Source organism: Parasteatoda tepidariorum, chromosome 10 (assembly GCF_982258835.1).
Source record: "Parasteatoda tepidariorum strain Cologne lab strain chromosome 10, Ptep-v5.0, whole genome shotgun sequence".
Taxonomy (NCBI): Eukaryota; Metazoa; Arthropoda; class Arachnida; order Araneae; family Theridiidae; genus Parasteatoda; species Parasteatoda tepidariorum.
In genome coordinates this window covers 86,793,724-86,820,483 of record NC_141764.1, presented here as the reverse complement: position 1 = coordinate 86,820,483, position 26,760 = coordinate 86,793,724, and the positions used below count along the sequence as shown (strand labels likewise).

At 27.9% G+C, this 26,760-nt stretch overlaps 1 protein-coding gene across 1 annotated transcript; it reads left to right on the top strand.

Moving 5' to 3' along the window:
- Nucleotides 1–2,674: 2,674 nt before the first annotated feature.
- On the top strand, nt 2,675–24,355 carry LOC107448623 (uncharacterized). The gene is made up of 4 exons (XM_016063893.4): nt 2,675–2,895; nt 10,588–10,722; nt 14,348–14,436; nt 24,156–24,355. The coding sequence occupies exons 1-4, from the start codon at nt 2,829–2,831 to the stop codon at nt 24,285–24,287; spliced, it is 423 nt and encodes a 140-aa protein (XP_015919379.2). The 5' UTR covers nt 2,675–2,828; the 3' UTR covers nt 24,288–24,355.
- The last annotated feature ends 2,405 nt before the right edge of the window (nt 24,356–26,760 follow it).

Here is a 26,760-nt window from a genome sequence, read left to right as displayed (position 1 = left end):
AAACACAACTTTATTCCATTTTTTCAAAATGTACAAAAGCAGCTTAACTGGATTATATTTTTATTTTGCAATAAAACCTTTAATTAGATTATTACTCTTTTATTGAAGTAAAAATATATATCATCTTTGAAAAGTTCTTCGTTATAGATGGAAGGAGATATTTCAAGTCCCAGGCGAAATATAACTTATTGTTTTTCATAATTTTTTTTTAAAATATCAAACTCTTTTTTTCGTTGGTATAAAAAAATACTTAAAGGAAAGAAAATAATTATTTTAAGATACCCGTCGATAGTAATTTTATAGATTCCTTAATTATTAATGAGAGCTTAATGATTTACCCTCTACTTTTATCATCAAGTCAGATTTTGGAATGTCTTTAACTGGCGATATGTCCTTGCGTTCTTTTCTTTTGGGAAGTATCGCATACTGAGTTGGAATTTCTGGAAATATATTCTTACTTTGCAAAGCAAATAACATTTTCTCTAAGAGAAAACTTTTAAAATCAGATTTCTGATAAATCTTCCTCTGATTCGATATAAATCGATTTCTTAATGTATCTCTTTCTTTTGAAATATTCCTTAACTTTTCATTTAGAACATCATTCTCGTAAATTAGATCATAAAGTGAATCCTCGTTTATCTTTGCATTCTTTAATTCATCTTTCATTTCTATTTGATCAACAACTCTTTCATTTTGTACATTCAAATCCGTCGACGTAATAGAAGGATGTTTATTAAATTTTAATTGCTCATTTCCCCGTTTGGAATCCCGTATTAGTAACTGCAAGTTATTCAGCTCGTTTCCAAGTTTCTCTACTTCTTTTTTAAGAGCGGTAGAAGTTTCCAAATTTTTACAGAGGATTTCTTCGAAATAAATCGCCAATTCCTCAGCATACTTTGAGAAAGGATGTCGCACGATATTATCATTTACCCTGGATTCAAAAATTTTTATAATTTTAGCCACTTTTTCTTTCTGGAAATTGTGAGTACTATCATGGAACGTTTGTATGCATTTTTCGGCGATGGTCTGTAATTCGTTTAAATTCTTTTCTTTGGAAACAATCAGTTGTTCTTCTTTCTCTCTCCTGTTAAATAGAACAAATTTTTCATCGATGTTATTCTTTTCGTCCTCTCGAACAACACATTCTAGAAGTCTTTGTTGGTATCGTTTTTCTTCCCCTTGTTGTGTCTTCGCCAATTGAATTTTTTCAAATGCTTTGAAGTTGCATTCGGCATCTTTCATTTCAAGCTCAAGTTCGGCAGCTAGATTTTCCCTTTCATTTTGTTTCAAGCTATGAAAAGTTTCGTCCAATTGTTTTTGAATAGTAGAATTTTTCTGAATTAAACTTTCGATTCTATTGAGAATTTCTCTATTCGAATTATGAAGAAAATCTGTGATTTCATGCCTGTCTCTTTCTGACTGAATTAAAAGCAATTTAGCTCTTTCTTTCTCTTCTACCAAAACACCGATGTAATCTTTCAATTCCTTATCTGTCATTGTTTCAACATCATAAAGACCAATAAGCGATTTTTCCTCATTATTTTTATTTTCGGCCGCCATTTTTTTATTTTGTTAAATTATTAATTTAAATGAATGCAAATTATTTCGATTTTTCTGAAAAGATTTAGGGAATTGAATTCACAAGACATTTCTTACTCCATTTTAATTCAATAAAATTTTATTATTTGATTTCCTTTCTCAATTTAAAGAAGTTGGCCGACTATTTACTCGTTTAAATAAACATCTTCTCGATTTGATTTCATTGATGCTTTTGTCCTCCTTTAATTTCTAAAGGTGAATTTTTTTAATGTTGCAAGAATTTCAAGTAATCTTTGTAAATCTTTAAAAATACAGCATTTATTAACAAGGTTAAAATTAATCAAACGACACAGATTCAAATTTTATAGAAGCGTTAATAAATACAACAAAATACGTCATCTAATACAAAGCTCCCATCGTCGCGGACCGGTCAACGTTTGTTCATTTTGAATATTTTGTTCATTGATCCGTTGAAGAGAGGGTGAACTGTGATTATTTACATTTCAGATGATTTTTATTTAATAATTTTAATTTAATTGTATTTAAACATGCCTTCAAAACAAAATGCAAATACATGAGTGGTATGGTGACGGATCTTAGTTTTAAGTTTATCTCAAATTGGGATAGGGGACCACTGATCTATTACATTAGAAAGAAAATGGAGAGAGAGAGCAAAATGCTGAGGTTCAAAATGTATACAAGGAAGCGTCACGGGCTATTAATGAGATGTACAATAAAATTTGTAATTTTTTTTCTCTTTCGTTTATTTGACACATAATTTGTTGCATCGTAAAATTTCGTTGGAATAAATTTTTTTATGGAAGCAGGTGTAAAAATGAAGAAACCTGCGCTCGTGGAAACATACTTTTATTACATTAAAAAAAAAATTCATCAGACATAAGATGTGTGCCTTGTTAAATATTGGATTTGAGCCTGCTGATTCCATGCTAGAAAACAGAGCGTTTCGAACGGAGAATGTTCACCAATCAAAGTCTGATTCTCTTTGTGACAAGATGCATTAAATAGTTGCAGTAAAAATAAACCTGCAGTAGAGTTTCAAAAAGATATAAATTTTATGTAAGCGACAAGCACATTTTATCTTGATTTTGTTTAAATAGAAATCCTAATTGGAATTAACAGAAATAAGTTATAAGAAACCATGTAACTGCTTGCAAACAAACTTTAGCACTTCACATGGTTTAAATTTGTATATATGATAATTTTAAATAAGTAAATTTATATAATAAATTTTGAAAGAAATATCTCGTTAGATCAATTTCTAGTAGAAAATGTCTCGATCACTAATACGTAAAGCTTTTGAACTAATTGAAGACGATTATAAATCTCGCAACAGTGGTAATGTCAACACAATATTAATACGTTTTAGTTCCGTTTTAAAATTTTGACATTCATTGTTCTAAATTTGATTGTGTTTTGCATGTACTTCCCTTTATATTTTTTTCTATAAAATTTTGTTTTGTGTACTAGGTATGAGTTATTTATAAAACCTGAAAAATACTACGCAATGTATTTAAAGTAAGCTTTAAAGAAATTTATTTCATGGTTGATCATGTAATGTTTGATAAATAGCATAACAATCTTCAATCAAAATTGTTTCTTTTTCGGAATTTCCATGAAAAGAATCGATCAAGGCTTAATGTATTAGTTTTATCTTAGATATTAGGTTTGGATTTTAATGGATTGGATTTTTATTTTTTAATTATATTTGACTTAAGTTTCCATTTTTTGATGGCTAGTGCTACAATTAATGTTGATGCTTATAATAATATTTTTTTAAACTAAAGAAAGTTGTGAATTTTAATATTGAGTTTAAACCTTTTAATTTGTGTGTGCATGCAAGTAAAAGAAAATATCGCAAAATGTTCACTTTTTCAAAAAAAGTAGAATTGGTACTCTTATATATCAATAAGTTAATGAACTATGCAAAGTTATTATGACATCAAAATTATATTTATTATAAAATCCTATTTGGGAAGATCTTTGTAGTGATACCTTACCAAAATAAGTGCTACATTCTATCCATTTTTAGGCAGTAGCACACGAAAAACTAAGAAAAAAACATAAAAAAAGGAGACTAACTTTGTATAACTTGTAATCCCTTTTGCTATTGTAGTCAGCCTAAACTGGTATCAATACAAAAATACCCTATCCAATATAATTTCTTTGTTACTATTATCATTAGATTTTTTAAATTATCTTTTTTTCAAAGTTTGCAGAAGCTTGTAAAAAAAAATTTAAAAAAGAACTTATTTTCCAAGTAACAGTTCATTATTTTTTTTTTTCAAATTTCATTTAATTTGTATAAATTTTATTTATTTTAAACTTTGTAGGTCAGGTGCCCCTATCAGCAGTGCAACTAATTTCCCAATGTTGAGGTAAATGAACTACATGTGGCCCTTATATCTAGGGTTGCAAGTTTCTCGCGGCGCGAATTTTCGCGACCGTTCCCGCGAAATTTCAAGTTTTTTTTCAAAAATTCACGAATTTTTTAAAATTGCGCGATTTGAACGAAAGTTATTCAATTCGAGCGATTTAAATGAAAATTATTCACAATTTGAAGTTATTATTTAATACCATTTCATCTTTCGTCACTGACAATGCGTCTTACATGAACAAAGCATGGGAAAAAAGATTGAAAGCAGTTTTCTTGAATGCTGTTCATGTGACTTGCAATGCACATCTTTTAAATCTTCTAGGAGAAATATGGCAAAATCAATTTGAAAAAGTGAATTCTTTTATTGTGCATTTAAAGCGTGCATTCAGAGCATGTCCTTCACGTAAGGGTCGATTTAGAGCCTTTTTAGTTGAAAAGGGCAAAACCGCCGCTCTACCACCGGTTCCTGTACAAACCAGATGGAATAGCTGGTTTAAGGCAGCTTTGTTTCACGTAAATTACTTAGCTGAATATGCAGAGTTCTTCGATAAAGAGTAACAAAATAGCAGTAGTTCTTTGATCAGCACGATTTCCAAAGAATGTTGTAACGCAGAATTGAGTGAAGATTTAAGAGAGATTGAAAAATATGCATCTTTAATTTTGAATCTATTAAATTTATATGAAAAACAAAGAATAAGTTCGCATGTTATTTTTAATGAAATGTCTGATCTTGCTGAAGATTTAAAAAGCAAACTATAACCTGCCAGCACTTGAAATCTAAAAAAGCTTTAAAATCATGCCAGGAAAAAATTCAGGCATACTTTATTGAAGGCAATATTACAACACACAGATTTCGTCAACCAGCATCAAGCTTTTTTAAAGCATGCAGAGCTTTTGATCCTAGTCAATTCAAATACTTAGATGTTTTCCAAGAAGATGATAGTTCTTTTATTTTTAACTCTATCTCCATGTTTGAGGATGAAGAAGAGTTGAAGAACGAATTTAGTGCTTACAAAGCGACAGTTAATGATCTACATGTTGAAAGTAGACAATTAATTCAGTTTTGGAAATCAAAGATGGAACGCTATCCAAAACTGTCTAAAGTGGCAATTCGATGTTTGTCAGTACCAACTAATAGCGTGGATGCCGAACGATCTTTTTCAAAATACAAAAATGTATTGAGTGATGAAAGGAGAAACATTAGCGAGAATAACCTAACCATGTATAATATTTTGTATCAAAATTCTGTACATTTAAGTAACGGCATTAATATTGCTTAAAAATAAAATTTTGTAACTTTTTTATGTTTTTTATTATTTTTAAATTGATTTTCGGTGTAAATATCAGTGCATATGTTATCCGCGAAAATTTCGCGAATTTTTAAAACTTTTGCGTGAATCACCCGCGAATTTATGTCTTTTTTTCCCGCGACGAACTTGCAACCCTACTTATATCCTACCAGTTGCTTTTAGATCATATCTGAAATTGAGTAACTGCACACATAGTAGCTACATGTATATGCAGTTGGCAGACTTAAGTTTCAGTTGTTCACATGTTTTACTAGTCTGTATTAGAGTATCAGAAGAAGAAAGCGTTTGAGAATTTACTTTGAGAACTTGCAACCCTACTTATATCCTACCAGTTGCTTTTAGATCATATCTGAAATTGAGTAACTGCACACATAGTAGCTACATGTATATGCAGTTGGCAGACTTAAGTTTCAGTTGTTCACATGTTTTACTAGTCTGTATTAGAGTATCAGAAGAAGAAAGCGTTTGAGAATTTACTTTGAGAACTTGCAACCCTACTTATATCCTACCAGTTGCTTTTAGATCATATCTGAAATTGAGTAATTGCACACATAGTAGCTACATGTATATGCAGTTGGCAGACTTAAGTTTCAGTTGTTCACATGTTTTACTAGTCTGTATTAGAGTATCAGAAGAAGAAAGCGTTTGAGAATTTACTTTGAGAACTTGTTTGAGAACTTGCAACCCTACTTATATCCTACCAGTTGCTTTTAGATCATATCTGAAATTGAGTAACTGCACACATAGTAGCTACATGTATATGCAGTTGGCAGACTTAAGTTTCAGTTGTTCACATGTTTTACTAGTCTGTATTAGAGTATCAGAAGAAGAAAGCGTTTGAGAATTTACTTTGAGAACTTGTTTGAGAACTTGCAACTCTACTTATATCCTACCAGTTGCTTTTAGATCATATCTGAAATTGAGTAACTGCACACATAGTAGCTACATGTATATGCAGTTGGCAGACTTAAGTTTCAGTTGTTCACATGTTTTACTAGTCTGTATTAGAGTATCAGAAGAAGAAAGCGTTTGAGAATTTACTTTGAGAACTTGCAACCCTACTTATATCCTACCAGTTGCTTTTAGATCATATCTGAAATTGAGTAATTGCACACATAGTAGCTACATGTATATGCAGTTGGCAGACTTAAGTTTCAGTTGTTCACATGTTTTACTAGTCTGTATTAGAGTATCAGAAGAAGAAAGCGTTTGAGAATTTACTTTGAGAACTTGCAACCCTACTTATATCCTACCAGTTGCTTTTAGATCATATCTGAAATTGAGTAACTGCACACATAGTAGCTACATGTATATGCAGTTGGCAGACTTAAGTTTCAGTTGTTCACATGTTTTACTAGTCTGTATTAGAGTATCAGAAGAAGAAAGCGTTTGAGAATTTACTTTGAGAACTTGTTTGAGAACTTGCAACCCTACTTATATCCTACCAGTTGCTTTTAGATCATATCTGAAATTGAGTAACTGCACACATAGTAGCTACATGTATATGCAGTTGGCAGACTTAAGTTTCAGTTGTTCACATGTTTTACTAGTCTGTATTAGAGTATCAGAAGAAGAAAGCGTTTGAGAATTTACTTTGAGAACTTGTTTGAGAACTTGCAACCCTACTTATATCCTACCAGTTGCTTTTAGATCATATCTGAAATTGAGTAACTGCACACATAGTAGCTACATGTATATGCAGTTGGCAGACTTAAGTTTCAGTTGTTCACATGTTTTACTAGTCTGTATTAGAGTATCAGAAGAAGAAAGCGTTTGAGAATTTACTTTGAGAACTTGTTTGAGAACTTGCAACCCTACTTATATCCTACCAGTTGCTTTTAGATCATATCTGAAATTGAGTAACTGCACACATAGTAGCTACATGTATATGCAGTTGGCAGACTTAAGTTTCAGTTGTTCACATGTTTTACTAGTCTGTATTAGAGTATCAGAAGAAGAAAGCGTTTGAGAATTTTTATCTATCTTAAATAATCAAGGCGATGTCTTGAAATTTAAATTAAATACTAAAAAAGTCAAGGAAAATGAATTAATTTGAGTTATGTATATCTAAAAGTATATTTTTACCTATAAAGTTGAACTTGCAATAATTTTTTCTTATAAAATTTCTGTTATTTTTCATCTTATATGACAAGTATAAATATTATAATACATTTTTTATTTTATGTATTAGAATAGGTATCTATATGTTTATAATATATACTGAATTAGGAATAGAGAATATTTACATTATGTTACGCTACGCCTTTATTATGCATATAAGAAGGCCCTTTGGTAACTGCGTATATATACTGCGAGTATATGAATACATTACACATCAATGTTAGTTTGAGGTATTGTCTAGTTTAACTTCACTAGCTATAAACAAAACCTTTATAGTTGGCCTAATTACTTATCAGAATTAATTTTCTTTGTGAAGTTTAAATTATAAATTCTTAATTTGTTAATTTTTATTATATTTTTGTCATTGTTTCATAATCTTTGGACAAAATAAGCAATAAAATGTGCTTAATTTGTCAGCAAAAGCTTTAAAAGATTTTAAATATTCTTGATTCTCTCCTAACTTTTGATTAACAATAAGAAATTATTTCTTTTTTTAAAATTTCTAGCCATTATAAAGATTTTAAAAGTTTTGTGCTGTACTGTAAAATTTATGGTCTTGTATCTAAAATCCTATTTATCTTATTTTTATATTTTTAAACTCATTTAACCCAATAAATGCTCAAAAAGTAGAGGATAACAATTATTATTTAAATGTTTTTTTTTTTTTTATATTAAGGCAGGGTTGGCAAGTTTTTGACACATGACGGTTTTTACCGGTTTATACCATGGTTTTTACCGTCATGTCAAAAACCCCTCTGTCGAAAACTGTCAAAAACCCATAGTTTTGATAAAACTGTATTTTAATTTGAGTTTAACTGCTTATTATTTAAAATTAATTCATTTTTGGGCAATAAAATTAGAAAAAAAAGTTGTTAAACGATATTTAAGAACAGATTTTTGCATTTTCTCAACATGATTATATCAAATCATACTATTTGGAGTAAAATATTGGGTTACTAAACAAAATTTTAAACATTTCCAAGCATCATTTTGTTTGGCATATTACATTACTGAAAAGTGTCAAGTCATTCCTGACTTAGAGTTTGTTAGTAGTTACAAGTTTTGAAAGTTTTGTTTAGCTTATTTCTAATATTTAGCTTATTTCTAATATTTCCAAATTTTAAATTCTTCTTTTTAGTTCCTGAATTTATTAATAGTTCCAAGTTTTTTTGTTTGTTTGTTTATTTCTAACAATTAAGAAGTGCAAAATTTCGAAAACATTGCAAATCAAGCTACTATAATGATAAAAGTTAAGTATCACTATTTTCGATTAGTATGTTACAGTATTTCTGTATGAATGTATATCCTTCTATAAGAATGCTTGTATATAGTTGCAAAATCAATAGCAATCATTTACAACATTCATTTATAAAGGCAATTAAGTGAAAATAATATATTGTCCGCTATATGCCATAAATTAAAGAAAACAGTAGGTTTTGACGGTTTTTACCGGTAAAAACACGGTTTTTACCACTGTCATATCAAAAACCAGTTTTTGACGGCAAAAACCCAACCCTGTATTAAGGTCATTGGCAACATAGCCAGCTTCTATCTACATCTCAATGTTAGTCTACGAGAGAAGTTTTAACACTTTCTCTCATACGAACTGACCTACCTGATGTAACAAATTATTTTTAAATTCTATTAAATATTTTTAAAACAATTTTGAACGTGTTTTGAGAGCAATTTTCATAATGTGTTTATGAAGTTACTTTTTAAGTTATTCACAAACTTTTTATAAAAATATAAATATAAAAAAGAACATATACGTGAAACATATACGAACAAAGAACAAAACAATTTTGAACGTGTTTTGAGAGCAATTTTCATAATGTGTTTATGAAGTTACTTTTTAAGTTATTCACAAACTTTTTATAAAAATATAAATATAAAAAAGAACATATACGTGCATAATTTTTTTTCTATTGTCAACAATATGGAAATATATGAGAGGAAGTAATGTTGAAAAATATTTTTTCAAGAGGTATGAAAAATTTTCTCCTCTGAAATTGTTCTCCTAAACCACAGGTGACTTCAAGTGGAGATCACTAAACTATGAATAAGGGAGGAACTGTGAATATCTGAGTAATGTTTATATGCTTTTAGTAATAGAGGTTAAATAAATTGAATATCAAAGCCATTATTCAGTCATTATGAAAATGTTAATTTTGATTATGAAATTATTTTTAGAATTTGGTGAACAGCAGTTACCGTAAAGTTGGATTACTTTGGGACACTTTTTTTTTAATGAAAATTTCTTTAAACTGCTTTTTAAAGCTCTGAATATATATATATATATATATGTAGGAAGCGTATTCCATACTTTGTGCGCACACACATCCCATTGCGCACATGCTAACCCTTTAACTAAACAGTGATTAGATTGTCATTCTTGTGATTCTTCCCACGCAGCGAATGTGATGAAAGCTGACGAGGCAGATGGCCTTTTCTTGTATGTTAAGTGTCCTGTACTAAGTCCTGTATGTTAATAAATGTTGCTTATTGTAGTTATGCTCCTTCCCTTATATATATATATTAAATCAAGCTTTTTTATCTCATAAATTTATGCTATAATTTTCCTTTTAATGTCAGAGTAAATTAAACTATTTATGCATAAATAAAGAAAAAGCATATTGAAACCTTAGTTTGAAACCAACACTTTAGAGGAACATATCCTTTTTCTCTTTTGGTCCTTTCACTGACCCCTTATAGAGCTAAAACACATTGGATCAGGGAAAAAAAAAGGAAATCATTCCTTTTGTGTTAACTTTCAGGATATTCGTAACATTGTACATACTGTTTCCCGAATGTAAAGTAGTGATAACTTGCAAAAGAAAAGCCTGGTGAATGAAGGGAGGTCTCATTAGCCATTCAAAAGCCTGTGGACTGCTTATTGTAATGAATCAACCCTTTGAACTTTCCAGGAATTTTTTCTCACCACCAGGGGCTAAGGATTCATGTGGTTTCCTTTGCTCTCTTCTTCCTCACAGACATTTCTCTTCCTTAGCAAGGTGTCAATGAGCTTAAGTGTTTTAATAATATAATATTTAAAAAAAATTGTTCTTAATTGTGGGGTATCTTTAAAAAATTAGATGTGGTAATATGTATTAAAAATTTAAATAGTATTATAATATTTATTTCAAATATTAATAGTGGTATTCACATGACCTTTTATTAAAATATGTAGTAACACAATTTTATAACAGTTTATTTTATGCTTAGATAATAAATCCAAGCTTCCCAAGAAACATTCATGCTGTCAAAAGAAAAACACTTTTGGATCACAATATGCCACAAATTCTGAAGCTTTTGATTGGAAAATAGGAAAAAGTAATCCAAAATGCAAGCCCAATTTAGGTGAGTTCAAGTATTTAATTTATAGTTATATTATATGGTTAGAGTCAAAATCATTTACAGTTTTTATCATTCATTCACAGTACTGTACATAGTTGGGAGAAAGGTTATAGGCTTAAAACAATTAATTTGTGATCATAATTATAAGCGAGAAAAAAATCCGTTTATATTTTATGTTTGCAACAGTACCTAATCATGGTTTACAAGTACTTAGGATTTGTTATATAAATTATTTTATACTGTTTTGCTATTTCTCTATGCTTTTGTCTTTATTTACTATCTAGCATATTATTATCTGTTTCAATATTTTTATAAATATTTTAATCAAAATATATTTATATTTTTACATGCATGTTTTTTTTTCCCGAATGTTTTCATGTTTTGTTTTAATTGATTTATCGCTATAGAAATCTTTCCCTATTTAAGACTAACAGCTTATTCTAGCAGTGTTCAGATAACAAAAAAGCACATTATTGATTGAGTAATCTGTATGAATAGTTGATAATTTAAGTAAATATGTACAGGGGTCTATCTAGACATTTTGTAAAAGGTTCTGCTTTTGCAAAATTTTGAAAAAAAACTACTCATAATTTGTGAATTTAAAATAAGTGTTAAATCACATTCTTTCAACCAGGGTCCTACTTTTGTGAATTTGTGCAAATAGGGTCCTGTTATAGCAAAAATTGCTAAAAACCTTTTTCAAGAAGTTTTTAAGTTGTAAATAGATGCAAAATTCTGCTCAACAATTGCTGCTACTAAATTAGAGATGCAACATACAAATATTTGGTATTTAGCCTATACTGCTCAACACAGAATATTCATTTCGAATGAATAATGCAAACAAAATCACTCAAAATTTTAATAATTTCAATTGACATATTTTAAATAACACAACTTAATTATGTATCACTTTTAATGTGTTACGCATTAAGTAAATTTAAACAATTAAGTTTATAATATTTTATTTAAAAAATTGCCTGAAATTAATTTTTATTTACATAATAGTCTATTAATTAATTTTATGAATAAATATAAATTGATCAATTATTTATTTACAAAAAAAATTATCATTTAATATTAATAAGAATGTGCACACAATGTTTGTAAATATAGAATTATTTTCTTAGAATACTACATTTGGAATTTAAACTTAGGGAAACTAGGAAAACTTAGTTCGTTTCAAACTGTCTCTCCACCCCCACCCCCGAGAAGGTTTATTCGATTAACAAAACAATAATGAAGATAAACAAAGTTGTGAAGTGTCCGATCGAAAGATAAATTATTTTGTGAAAGGTCCGTTTTTATGAAGAGATATTTTGTGAAGGGTTTGTTAACGGACCCAAATTTCTTCTAAACAGACCCCTGATGTATGTAATTGACTTGTGATTTCAATGTTTTATAAACAAAGAATTATGGCACTTTTAACCCATTCTTTATATTTTTTTCATTTAGTTGCTAATTGATAGGTTGCTTAAATTTTTTTGCTTTCACAATAAATTGTGCTATTCAATATTTACACTGCTATAATTGTTCAAAATTAGTCACTAATGGCTCAACCACTTTTTATAATCAATTTTGAAAGACTATTATCATGCAACTACAAATTCTTTTTCAACTATTTTGCAGTTAATAGTATTGCTGGCTGAATTAGTAAAATATGGAGGAAATATTATGATTGAAATAAATTATGAACTAATAAAAAAAGTTTGAACAAGAGTTTATGCCATACAAATAAAATTTGGGAATTATTATATCCTGTGTTCAACGAGGCAATAAGTAAGTGTGTTTGTAAAAACTACAGTGGAATAACCATATTAAACACAACATATAAAATATTATCAAGTTTGTTAATGGACAAAATATTAAAAAAAAGTGTGGAAAACTTTTTGGGAGAACATCGATGTGGATTTTGACAAAATAGAAGAACTGTAGATCAGTTTTTTGAATTATGGAAAGCTTTTATGAATACCATCAACTTCAGGCCAGGATTTCATTACATTAATAGTAAAAAATTGTATGAAGCAATGCACATATTTGGCAAGCCATCAAAACTAATAAAACTTACAAAAAGGATAATGAAAAATCCTAAAATCGGTATAAATATGGATGGAAGAAATGGAAATGCACTTGAGTTTGACAAAGGTGTTAAGCAAGAAGATTTGCTATCTGTTGTGCTGTTCAATATTGCCTTCCATTTAGAAATCAGCCAACAAGGACCAGTTAACATAAATCTGTGCATACATTATTGCGAGAACAAAAACTCTGCTGTTAAAAGAATTCATAAAGATCAACAAATGAAGCAGGTCTAGGGATAAATGAAACCAAAGTCAGAAAACGGGAGACTAATACCTTATCTAAAAATCGTTGACAAACTTTTTAAGGGTGCAAGCACCTCTGCCTATCTTGGTTAACGATAAAGCAGGGTGTGTAGCATTTTTAAAAAGTGCTTAAAGGTGCTTATTTTCGATTTTTATTTTTAAAAGCCCTTAAAGGTGCTTTTTTCATTGGATGTTTTTAAAAAGTGCTTAATTTTCCCCCTTTCAAAATGAAATTTTTCCTTGACTATGTTGATTTTCGCTACGAATTATGCAAAAAGACATAGTTCTATTCAACGTTTTCACAATTAATTCAAACCCAATCTATTTCGGCGTATTGTCAGTCCGTAGCATATGAAACCGCCATTCATTTTACATGATTCAAAACTTCAGGATTTTTGATACAATAGTCAAAAACAATGCCAAAAGTTTTTTTAAGTCCAATGGTGACATATGAACGTGATTTTATCCAACAATGATGAATATATGTTAAGAGATTGTTGCCATAAAATTACTAGAAAAACTAGATAGCATGTACATGTGACATAACCATGAAGTAGAAAAATTAATTAAAATGAAAGCATTGTGAAATTTATCAAAGCTAAAAGAATACAGTGAATAGAGCATGTTGAAAGGGAAAAGGATGATGTGCAATTCTATTGTAGAGGAAGCCAAAGCTCACCAAGGTCTGCAGAGCTGAAAAAGAAGATTTGTTACCCTTCCCAGTAACATACTTATTCAGTGACCCCATATGTCACAAAATTATTCAGGTTGATTTTATTTGTGTTAACGTAACATAGAAAAATAAGATAATGGATTAATTTATACAATATGCTGTATGCTCTCAATGAAGCTCTTTTTTGATTAAATAGAGCTGTAAACTAACTCTAAGTTTTAATTTTTATCTTTTAAATCATCGGGGGGGGGGGGGGGGGATCATATGTAGTTTAAATTGCAACAATACATAGCGATATTTTGAAAGAAAACTCTTTCTTAGGGTTGTAGCAGGTGCATTGGTGTCAAGGAAACTCTTAAGGCCAACAGTGATGATCCTCCTGCTCTCATTAATTTGTACCCCAAATTCTGTGCAAATCTGTTTAAAATGATTGAAATTTCATATCGTAATCATTCAGGCTTTGGGTTGTGTATGTATCTGTAGATGCTATTTATTCATTCCAAAGTCCTACATAGATATTATATACTTAGAATATTGGAAATAAACCTTTTAAGTACCTAACTTAAATTGATTAAAAAATTTAATTAATTGTATTTATTGAATTGAAATTATTTTTTTTATAAAAAATATTTTCTAGATTCAAGCAAAATTGATAGAACTGAAGAGAATCTGAGTATTTTAAAACAATTAAGTCAACTGAGGCCGAAACCAGCTGCTGCTCAAAAGGTAACAAAAATTTTCTATTAGGGTTTTTTTTTTTTTTTTTTTTAAAGTGAAATTTTTATTTTTAGCCCTAATTAATCTGTTACTAGAGCCTTTTTTATTTATTTACATTGTTCTTTTTATTTTCTGTTTTTTCTAAAAATTCTTTCTTACTTTAATGAAACTGTTTTAAACTTTTTATTTTTGTTTTGTCATTCAGTATGAATTAAATTCAGTTGCCCATTACAGACTTAATACTTATTAGGTATCTAGCATTATGCATTTATATTGTTACAGTAATGATTTTTTCAAAATTAAAACAAAAGAAACTTTTCTCTTTTTAATTTATTTAAGTTATTGTATCGTAGATTCTACAAAGTTCAATGTTGATGTAAAAAAATTAGAAAAAAGAATTTCTGAAAATTATTTTGAATAAAAACTTTAAAATAGACTTTTAAATTACGTGATAGATTTTATGGTATATCTTTTGAAAGCCTGATAATTATTGAATTCGACAATGTAAGTAACATTGTTTTGAAAAATTATCAGAAATTTTCTTTGAAAGTTAATTTTTATATATTACCTCTTACAATAATTTTACATTTTACCCAACTTTCTTTGATCATAAAAACTATTTTTTATGAAACAATTATACTTGTTATTAATTACTTAACAAATTTTTATCTAAAGTAAAATCTGTTGTAAAAAAATTGTCCTTAAGAATGAGAATTGTTATGTTTTTGAATTGTTTCTGAAAATGAATATCATTATTTGTAACAGTATATTTGTTTTCTTTTGAGTTTTAATTACAGTTTATTTTAACACATAATGTAAAAAATTTTTAAAAATTTATGCTTTTCCTTATATTTTTATGTGGTATTTTGACCTGCATTTTTTTATATTTCTTACTAAAAAGTTTTAGTTTTGCTCGATTCTAATTACGAGATATTATAATTACTTCACAAATAAGTATAATTATTCACAAATATTATAATTCACAAATAAGTATAAGATGAAATTTCAAGAAGTATGACTGTAAAAGTAAACTCTTCTATTGACAGTGTCTTTTTGTTTTGTTTTTTCAGAGAGTTTATATATTAGGTTATTTTCAAAAATATATTAAAAAAAATATTTTGATATCTATCTTACATTTTAGTTTGATTTGGAATTACTATCTGCCATTTACAAAGTGTTATATTTTATTATTATCCAAATTTTATTTTAGTTTCCTTTTTTACTTTCAGTACTTCAATTTTTATAAAATTGAATACTAGGAAACAGTAAAAATTTCTCAAATATTAACTGGTTTTTTTGTCTTTATTTCAATCTTAGACTGCACATGAATTTTATTTAGCTGAAAACACGAAAAAAAAAATTTTTTTCTTTATATTTAACTGAAAAACATTGTCTGCTTTTTTTAATATCTGAATCATTGTACTATTTAAACTGAGCTAGTCAGAAACTAGAAAATATTTGTTTGTGTCTTAGGAGATGCTGTAATTAATTTATTAGATATTTTGTCTTTCAACTCACACCCTAGTTTAATAATTTCCCACTGAACTATGGGTTCATCTTCAAACATGGACTTTTTAGAGTAATGTATATAGGACAGATACATATTGTAAAAAATCTTAAATTGAAATTGGGATATTTTGAATTACTCTTTTCCAGATGATTTTTTTTTTAACTGAAAAGTTAATCTATTGTGATTCTGCTGAATTTATTTGCTTGCTATTTCTAACAATATCAAAACTTACATTTACCATTCTATTTATTTTAAAGTAAAAAGTGTGAATATATTATGATATATATGCGATACTTAATATTTATCAGCTAATCCTGGTAATTTAAATAATTTGATGTGCTGAGAAACCTTTGCTGTCTGTGATTAACAATTATTCTGTGCCAAATAATTTTTTCTTAAATAATTCTTATACGCTATCTTTGCTTACTCTTAAAACTGTTCAAGCAAATAAATCCCATATTTCAAAGCTCTCTTTCTTTTTTTTTGCTCCCTTGTTTGGGTTTCTATTCACATCATTAATGAAAATTTTACTTCCAAGGCAATATTATTTAACTTTTTTTCAGACATCATTTCTCATATAGAAGTTGGTGTGTTTAAAATGAATGAGGTAAATTTGAATGCATTGTATCCTCTGATCTTCAAATTTCAATGAAATTCAGTGCAGTGTTGATATTTGACAATTCACAAACAAATGAAAGAAGGTTTTATCGTTTTCTTTTACGCTGACTCGTCATTGAATCGATTGCAAAAGAAGGGACATCTCTCTTTGTTTTGGTTAATTTAGCTATGAAAGATAGTCATTCTTTTAAAGTATCAAATTAAAGAGAAGAAAAAATAAAATAATTGAGAATAATTAATAAAGAATTAATCATAAAAGGGCTATGACCTTAGAGTTATGGTAAACTGACTGTTTGTAGTTTCATTATTATAAATTTCAGTTCATATTCTTTGAAAATTTCTAGTGTGTGTTCCATTCTACTTAAGTTTTTAAGTATTGTATTAATGATATTGTGTCAATAACATTGTTTTAGTTAGAAATTAATCTTTATTGGTATCAATCATTTTTTCCCTCTTTTTTAGTTTAATTTTATATTATTCTTTTTAAATCACTATTTCTTATAAATATTTTGAAGTGCTTGTTTTATTGCTTATTTGTTAGTAAAAATGTAATTATTTGCATTTATTTTCATCTGAATTAATCAGCAGTGCATCTAAAAGGCATTGCATTAACAGTGCATTTAGACAAACAGAGCTGGAACCTGTTCTGTAGATATGATAAAAAAAATTTATTTCTTTTTCTTCTAAACATGTGACATAGTTTCCAACTCTACTGGAATTTCCAGTAGACTATAGATTTTGTCTGTTTCTCCTAGTCTACATGTTTAATAAAAATTATCTTCTTTTTTTTTGTATATTTTTAAAAAACTTCCAAAAATTTAATCTGTGTTTTTAGGAAATCCCTACTGAAGTAAAGATTTGGCATTGACAATTATTTGCTTGAATATTTGAATAAGTATTACTAATACATAATAAAGTGAGCCTTAATACAAAAATCAGTTTAAAACTTTTTTTTGTTCTAAAATGTTGAGTTTGTTAAGACTCCCTTTTCAGATTATTTAAAAATCTTTTAACTATCTTTGATGAATTAAATGTCTATTACTATTGTAAATTATGAATAAACATAATACATAATATTTCAAGTTCATTTAATGTTAATCATAACTGGAAAATATTGCAGTTTTTCTTTTTCAGAGACTATAAAAATCCTATATGTGAAATATTTAGTACACTTTGCACTAATTATCACGAAATTTATATTATTTCATAAAATCTACTGGATTTTTTTCCTATTTATGTTGGCAACTATACTGTGAAATTTATGCACTGTCTCCCATTTATTTTAGACTTTTTCTTTATGTCCTAAATTATACATTTTACACCCTTTAGTACAATCCTTGAGTATTGCAATCCTTCCATTGTTTCGACTGCTATATGAAGTCCTGTTTGATGCTCCATAGATGCAATCTTATTTTAACACCAATTAGAACATACAAACTGAACCATTCATATCAATACAGCAATCAAAATTTTGTTTCCTTTTTTTTTCTTTCTTTTTTTTTTTTTTAGTTCCCTAAAGGTCACTTTAAAAACAGGTGTTAGACAGTTTTCTATTTTTGAAACAAAAATTTCTCCATTGACAACAAGTCATTCGATAATAAAAGTTTCGAAAAGCTATTTAAATCTCTATTTTGAAAGTTTTCTATTCTATTTTGGATGGCCCACCCATTTTTAACCTAGGAGATCCTTTTGCAAAATCTATGGTGAAAAAAAATTTTAATGTATTGATTATTTACGATTGTTTGGAATTTGAAATATATATTGTACCGTCATTTAGAAATCAGAGTTTCCTGTCTATTCAAAATCTTTCAAAAATTCTTTTCAAAAGGTTCAATATATACATGAATTATATTTTCTTGCTTAAAAATTGTATTCACTCTTTTTGGGAAGTGTTGTAAGAGGTGGTTTAGTTTGGAGTTAAAACACATGGTATCATTTTAATTTTTCTTGACTTTGGTTTTATTCTTTTCTATGGCATATGTTATTTAGTGAAAATAGCTGCTCTTAACCAGTATAATGCTGTTTGCTTAGAATGGAAATTTTAAAGGAAGGTGATAAAAGGATAATATTGTAATCTCAAATTGTTAAATGATTCAAGAATTGGAAAAGTACTTTTTTTTACAATAATTAAAAATCATGTTGTAATTCTGAAAATAAAAGAACAAAGTGATTTCATGATATCCTTCTTGTGAAGTTAAATTTCAAAATCTCAACAAAAAAAAGAAAAAAAAAATACACTGAATGACTGACTATAGTTTATGTGCGATACTAAAAGATGTCATTTGAAAAATTTGAATGTATTTTTGGCATTTTAAATACAGTGACCTCATGCTGTAACTTCCATTTTCGTACTGATCACATGGGTAGGACTGGGCGATATTAGAAATTATATATCGTGATATATCGTCAGTTTTGCATCGCGATATAGCGATGTATAGCGATGTATCGCGATATAGTATTTTTGAATTTCATTTACTTTAAGGCACAGAAAGTCAGACTTCATACGCATATTGATTTAAATCAATTTATAAATTTGAAAATATATATGTTTTGCTAAAGAAAGATATTAAATAAATTGACTAAGATGTACAAATCTTACTTAAAATATTTATTGAAAAAATGTGTGTAGATACAGAATGAAATATTTGCACTTCTTTATCGTTTATAAGGTATAAGCAGTCTTAATTTAAGTTAACCCCTAAAACACCCTTAATGAAAAAAAATATTGTTATTAAACAAAAGCTGATTTTAAAATTTCAAAATATATTTTAATTAAAATAAAAGTTAGATTGACTAAAAGCCGAAGTTTAAAATTAAAAATGTTCGAATTTTAAACTAAAAAGTAAACATAAGATTTGTCATAATTTCTTAAAATTTTCGTTCTCTGAAAGATTTCTCAGTTTAAAAATAAAAAGGGAATTTTATAAAGATATCTAGCTGAAATTATTGAAAGAAAATTTAAAAAATTAAAAAAAAAGCTTGTTAAGAAATTCATTATACACTTAAAACAAAGTGTTAAAAATATTTTTTTTTTTTTAAAAAAAGAAACTTTTTTTAACAAATCAATATTTGCTTGTACTATTATGCGTAAATAATTACAGAATTATTAAGTTCGATCGTAATGTTCAAATTCTTAATGAAGAAGTAAACACAAGTTTTGTTATATTTTCTAAAAATGATCACGCAAATAACAAAAGATTTCTTAGTTTAAAAATAAAAAAATAAATAAAAGTGAAATTTATCAATATATTTACCTAACAGCATAGGAACAAAATTTAAAAAATAAGTTCGTTAAAAAATTATTTGTATGCTTAAAACAAAGAGCTAAATAAATTTTAGGGAAAAAAAATGCTTCTTAAACACTATTTTTATTATTATTTCATATAAATAATTAAATTAAATTAAATAATGACCGAATTATGAACGAAAAACAAAGTAAGGCAAAGTTTCTTAATTAAATTCTTAAAAATAAAAACAAAAGAATTGTGATATTCGGTAATATATTTAGCTAATTAACTAATAATATAAAATGAAAATTAAAAAAAAATAATGATTTTACTCTCTAATAAAACGAAGTAGTAATTGATAAAATAAAAAAAAGAAATGAATAAAATTCGCAAACTTTTCAAATTCTTTTGAACAAATAAAGTTTATTGACTTATGTCTACAAAATAAGTTTTGTTTTAACTTTATTTCTAAAAATAAAAACAACTCAAGATTTATAAATTTAAAATCAGTAATAGAAGCCCATTAAATTATTAGAAGTTTTATCCGAAAGGTTTTTAATAAATTAAAAGAAAGTAAAAAAATAACCTAACAAATTTATTTACTTTGTAATTTAATTCCTTATGGGTGCCTTAAATTAGATTTCCGATAATTTTCACATTTAAAAATATAAAAAAAGTTTTGTCAGAAAATAAATAAAAAACTTACCTAATTAATGAAGAAACTTTTCTTTATAAATTCTTTTCAATAATAGATTGCGTTCAGAACAAGGTTACGACGGCGATCACGAAGTTAATCCCATTGAAAATAATCTACAAGAAACGATTTCAAATCGCGAAGTTGCGAAAACGAACATGTGATATAACGATATAAGGTCTCAAAAGTGATTCTGATTCTACCGCTCATCAGTCAAGGCCGTCTCAACATAACGAAACAATATCGTCTTCCACAGCGCGAGTTGGCATCGGAACGTAAGAGAAAGTCCTTGCGTGTATCGCTATATCGTTATATCGTCTTCTTCACTCGACGGCTTAAATCAGATTTCTGATGCATCGCTTGGAATGTAAGTCGCTGTATCGGTTTGCCGATATAGGCGTTAAATCGATATGTCGCGATATATCGATTTATAGCCCAGTCCTACACATGGGTCAAGTGTATAGTATTTAAATTGTTATTCTTTCTTTTTTTTCGCATCATCACATATAGCTAAAATTCTTTTCTGAAATAATTAATTGAAATCTAAGTTTTTTTTATTATTATATTCTTTATTTATTTTGATGCATCTGAACATTTACTGTATTTTTTTCTTATTTTTTTTAATTGTATTAAATTTAAAACATATATTTTGTTTTCACCCTTAAAAAAATCTAGGACCCATTAGTAATTTTTAATATTAAATAGAAAATAGTTGTAAACGTTAAATGGTAATTCCAATTCAAATCATGTATAAAAAAAACATAAGCAGTTGTTTAAAGAACCAATAGCTTTTCCCTGACAACGGCACCCTTAAAAACACTGATTTGCCTGTACAAATAAAAAGAATTTTTGGGATACCCCTTTAAACTGAAGTTCTCCACTGGAATCAATGTAATCCTGCTTGGTTAGATATATTTTTTTTAGTAATTTTATTTTATTTTTCAATGTAATTTCGTTTTCATAATTTGTCATGTCTTTGTTTTTCATGAAAAAAAATTCTAATTATTCATTCTATTTTTGCTTATATTTGGTATTCAATTTCCATTTTACTTGTAATAGTTTTGGATTTTCTACCTTTATAATACTCTAACCCTTTATCTGCTTGTATATTTTAGTAGAATAATCCTTTACGATGGTTGCTTATTTTTTGGTGTAACATCGTTGCACCACCTTATATTGTTTATAAATGTAACTTTTTCAAAGATAGTTTTACATATTCCTTTTGATCATTTTATCAATAGTTATAATTCATATTTTTAATCTGTCATATTTTATTATGGATTATTTTCACATGAAATCTATATTTCATCTTTATATTAATAATTTTTTATTTTCTTTTAAATAATTGTTTGTCGCAGTTTGATCAAAATGTTCTTCCTATCGTTCTAGTTTAAATATTACATTTGTTAATCTTTTTTCTTTCTTTTTTTTTACTTTAAAGTTTTTTGTTTCCAGTATAAACTTCTTGCATTTTTCTAGTTTTTACTTTTTTTAAAGTTATTTTGTTCAGTTTAGTTTTGGTTTTAACGTAAATGACTATTGCTTTTTCTATCAAAGGCCGTTATAGCCTATTTGGTAGGATGTTAGGCTTGTGCTTGTAAGATTCGATCCCGCTGGCCGAAGAATCCTCATGTATAAATGGTGACAGATGCTCGTTTAATCTGTTGGGATCACAGAGTCCTTCATGTTCCTATAACTTATAACCTTTAGGGTATTGAATTAGAGATTGATTGTGCTCTAGTTCAAATTTGTGAATGAGTGAATAAAAAATATGAATAAGTTCTCCCTATAAAACAGGCTGTGATGCACGTGTGGCTGAAAGCATATTCTTGTCCAAAGATGACGCCACTGAAAACAAGAAACACACCCATCTTTAAATTTGCTTGTTTTCCCACAGCAGGATTGCTGGTATTGGCAAATGGCATTTGAAATAACAACATGACTATTTATTGATGCTATTCACTATTTTATGTATGTTTTGAATCTTATATGATTTTAATCCAGTTTTGCCTCAGATATCTCATAATAAAATGACAATTTTCAATTAATTGTTACTAATGTAAAATAGAACGAGTTAACTTAAATATACTTGCTGTTGAGAATATCTTTCATTGATAAACTGAAATCAAAAGAAACATTAACAAAACTTATTTTCTCTAACAAAGAAATAAAACCTATGTTACAGCAATAGTTATGATAAAAAAGAAGCAATGGAGTTGCATTAGAGATTTTTCACATTCATGAGATCCCCCCCCCCTGAATTTAAGTTTTTTGGAATCTAGAGATTTATTGGTTAAAATGTAATTATTATTTATAAAACATTATGAGTTGATTGTAAAGCTAAAATTTGCTAACAAATTTTAGTTCCTAGTAAAGAAAATTTTTTGTATGTATTTTTTTAATTAAAAAATGTACCAGGTTCTTGTACCCAGTGAAAATTGAATCTTTTACCTGGTCAGCTTTGGGTGCCCGATAAAATTTTCGTTTCTAACTTGGCCGATTCTTTGGTACCTGGTTAAATTTAGATTTATTACCCGCATGGTTATCATAACATTTATTTGAAACAATGGAAAAGTCATATAATTTCCTATCAAATAAATATTATACAAGATATAGTTATAAGAAAATAAAATGTTTTTATTTTTAGTTCAAATTTATAAATAAAAAAATTCTTAAAATATTGCCCAATTTATATGTAATGAAATTTACCTTAGTACAATCTCTTAAACTTCTTGATGCAAAATTTATCTTATAATTAATGTTGAGCAGAAGATTTATACCACGGTTTTGCTTTACTTAAATGTTGTGAATCTATCTGCATATCCTAGTAATTTTGCACTCCCAAGAAATAAAGTATTTTTTGGATCAACAAACAAAACAAAAAATGTTTTTATTAAAAACTTCAGTGAAACTAATGAGTATTTGCAATGTAGAGCGAAAAAAATACCACGAAAACCTCCCGTTTTTAACCTGACCATTAGAAAACTTTAATCAGACTTGTTGAATGTATTGAGCTAAAGAGTAAGAGTTATAAATCGAAGTAAAGAGTATCAGTTATAAGTAATAAACCATTATATCTGCAACTAAATAAACATGAGTTAATAGTATTTATTAGGTTTTTCCCATTTCCCCCCATGGTTTTTGCCGGTAAAAACCCAACCGTGACTCTCTCTCTCAGCTAACATATTTTTCTGTCCCAAATATGTCTTCTTTACCATGGTTATTCTGAATTGAAATTCTGCTCAAGAGTAAAATATGTCATTCACTTTCAAGTTATTTCAACTAGATTATTAAGAATACATGGATTTTCAAAACTGCTAATATTTTTATGAATAATTTTAATGTTACTCTAAATCTAAATAGGATTATCTCGAACATAAATGAGCTTTACCCATCTTTAAAAACCCTGTAAAGTTGGCCAGGTACACAGTACTAGGCAGTGAAACTATTTGCCATGTTCGAGTATTGAAAACTTTTCCTGGTATCCAATACATCTCTAGTTTTGATATAGTTTGTAGTAAAGACATTAACAAAAGTTTTCCACTCCATTTTTTTATGAATTAGAGTTATTTTTAACCTCATATAGTGCAGTCGTTAATTTTATGTGCATGAAAAAAAATTTTGAAATATTTGTTCGTAACTTTGATTTTAATATCCTGTATTACATCTTTTATTTTAGATCATAGAATATCAAAGAAAATTGCAAAGTAAGCGCTATTTAGAACCAGAAATTCCTGAGCCTGAGCCAGAATCTATATTATTTCCTGAAGAGAAAAAAAAGAAAAAGAGAAGAAAAGTGGAAGAATTTTAAAATATCTTTATGATGTTTTGTAAATAACTTATCCTTTTTCTTTTTAAATAAAATTAAGTTTGATTTTACTTGTTTTTACATCATTTTTCATATTCCCTAAGAATTAGCATATTAGTTTACAGTTTACTCCCTTAAAATTGTTTTAAGATAGTTTTCCATATTTCTATTTCTTTAAAGAGTTATTTGTGAAAGAAAACATAATTATATTGTTAGAGGAGTAAATATTGTTATACAATACATCCTTAAAAGGCTATTAGATTTTTTCCACTTTTTAAAATTATTAAGTTTAATTGTGAAATTTTTTGAAAGATCTTTGTTTTTGGGGGAAAAGGGCATTTAGGGGGAAAAAAAGGCAATTTGAATTTTATTCTTAAAGTACTCTGTTATTGTAGTTAATAAATAAGTTATTGTAGTAATAATAACTCTGGTGATGGAAGATTACCTGATAGATTAAGGTTTTAAGTTTTGAGATTATTATTCTTTGATAGAAAAGTTGCAGTTTTTTTTAAAAAAAGAAATACAATGATATAGATCAATCCTGGTGAGTAGCGTTTTTAAAAAGTGCTTATTTTCGTTATTTAAGAGCCCTTGAAGGGTCTTTTTTTCATTGGTTGTTTTTAAAAAGTGCTTAATTTTTCCTTTTCGAAAATGAGATTTTTTTATTTACCATGTCAAGTTTTGCTACGTATTATGCAAAAGCGTACTTTACATTTTTCTATTCAATGTTTTCACAATTCATTCAAACTTCGGCTTATCGTCGGTCCTCAGCGTATGAAAGCGCCAATCATTTTACATGCTTGATGAAATACTTGTGAGTCCGTATGTTCATATATACTCAGCTGGGTTCAGTGAGATTATTGCACTATCATGTGCAACTCTGCTGCATTTTGCAAGATATTCTCAATTTCAGACTTCATTTTCCACTTTCTGATATCGAACCGACAAATCTTATGATCATTTTATAATAGCTAATATCAAGAAAAGAGTTCTTTGTCAGAAACTAGTTATTTTATCATGATCATGTAAAGTCTTTGAAAATTATTTTGCATTTTGTTAATGTATACAGTGCTTGAAAATAAATTTTAAGTTCTTAAAAAGTACTCAAAAGGTGCTTATTTTTTGTTGAAAGATATGGCTAAGCACCCTGTCAATATAAATAATTAATATTATAATATTTCTAATAGTTGTTTGTCAACTTGTTAAAAAAATTACAATACAATTCATTTGTAAAAATTATTAGAACTATATAAATGTAAATTAAAGTTGATGTTATTGATAATTTTTGTTGTGGCATTGATTATTGATAATGAAATGACATAGTTATAAAGCTATGAAATGCTGTTGAAAGTACACATATAAGTACTAATTTATTTTGGCTAAAGTAGGAAAATCATTTGAATGGATAATCCCAAGAAACTGAAGTGGAATGATACACTTGGTGATATAAAACTGCATTTGCTTCAAAATTTATGATAATGGTATTTAAAGTTGACATTTTTTAATGTTCGGGACTCGTCAGATGTGAGTAAGGGGAAAAAATGTTATTTAAAACTGAAAACTTAAAGTAGCAAACCTAAATTGGAAAATAAAAGTGAAAAGCAAAACTAGAAAAGCTAGTAGCTGGGAGTGAAACAAAAAATTTAAAATAACAAAAAGGTCAAAGGACGTAACCAGGAAAACTGCAGTTTGACAAGGGAGGCAAATCAGGACAAAATGCATTCATGAGCTAAAGGAAAGCGGTGAGGAACTCGTGTTGTTAACGACAGAATTGACATTCATATGAATGAAATAAGATTCCAGGGCATCAAGATGAGCTTAAGTGACAAGGGTGGAAAAAAAATTTGGCATTAACGAAATTGAATGTATGACCAAGAATCCAACAATGTGCTATAATTGATGTATAAACAGGGTGCGTAGCGTTTTTAAAAAGTGCTTAAAGGTGCTTATTTTTAATTATCATTTTTTAAAAGCCCTTAAAGGTGCTTTTTTCATTGGGTGTTTTTAAAAAGTGCTTAATTTTCCCTTTACCCTGTTGATTTTCGCTACGTATTATGCAAAAAGACTGTTCATATTGTTCTATTCAATGTTTTCACAATTAATTCAACCCCACTCTATTTCGCCGTACCGTCGGTCCTTATCGTATGAAAACGCCATTCGTTTTGTGATTCAAAATTTCATGATTTTTAACAATTGTCGAAAACTATGCCTGCAAAACTAAAGTTTTTTTTTTGACATGACATTTAAAACCGTCAATTGTCAAACACTTGCCAACCCTGCCTAATTATACATTTTTTTGAAAGTGCTGAAAAATATTTTTGAGTGCTTAAAAGGTGCTTATTTTTTGTTGAAAAATTTGGCTACGCACCCTGATAAATGAATCTTGAAAATTGACTCAGGCGATAGAGGATTCGCCTTCCAATAAGGTGAACCGAGTTCGAATCCTTGCAATGACTGGTTGATACGAATTCCGCAT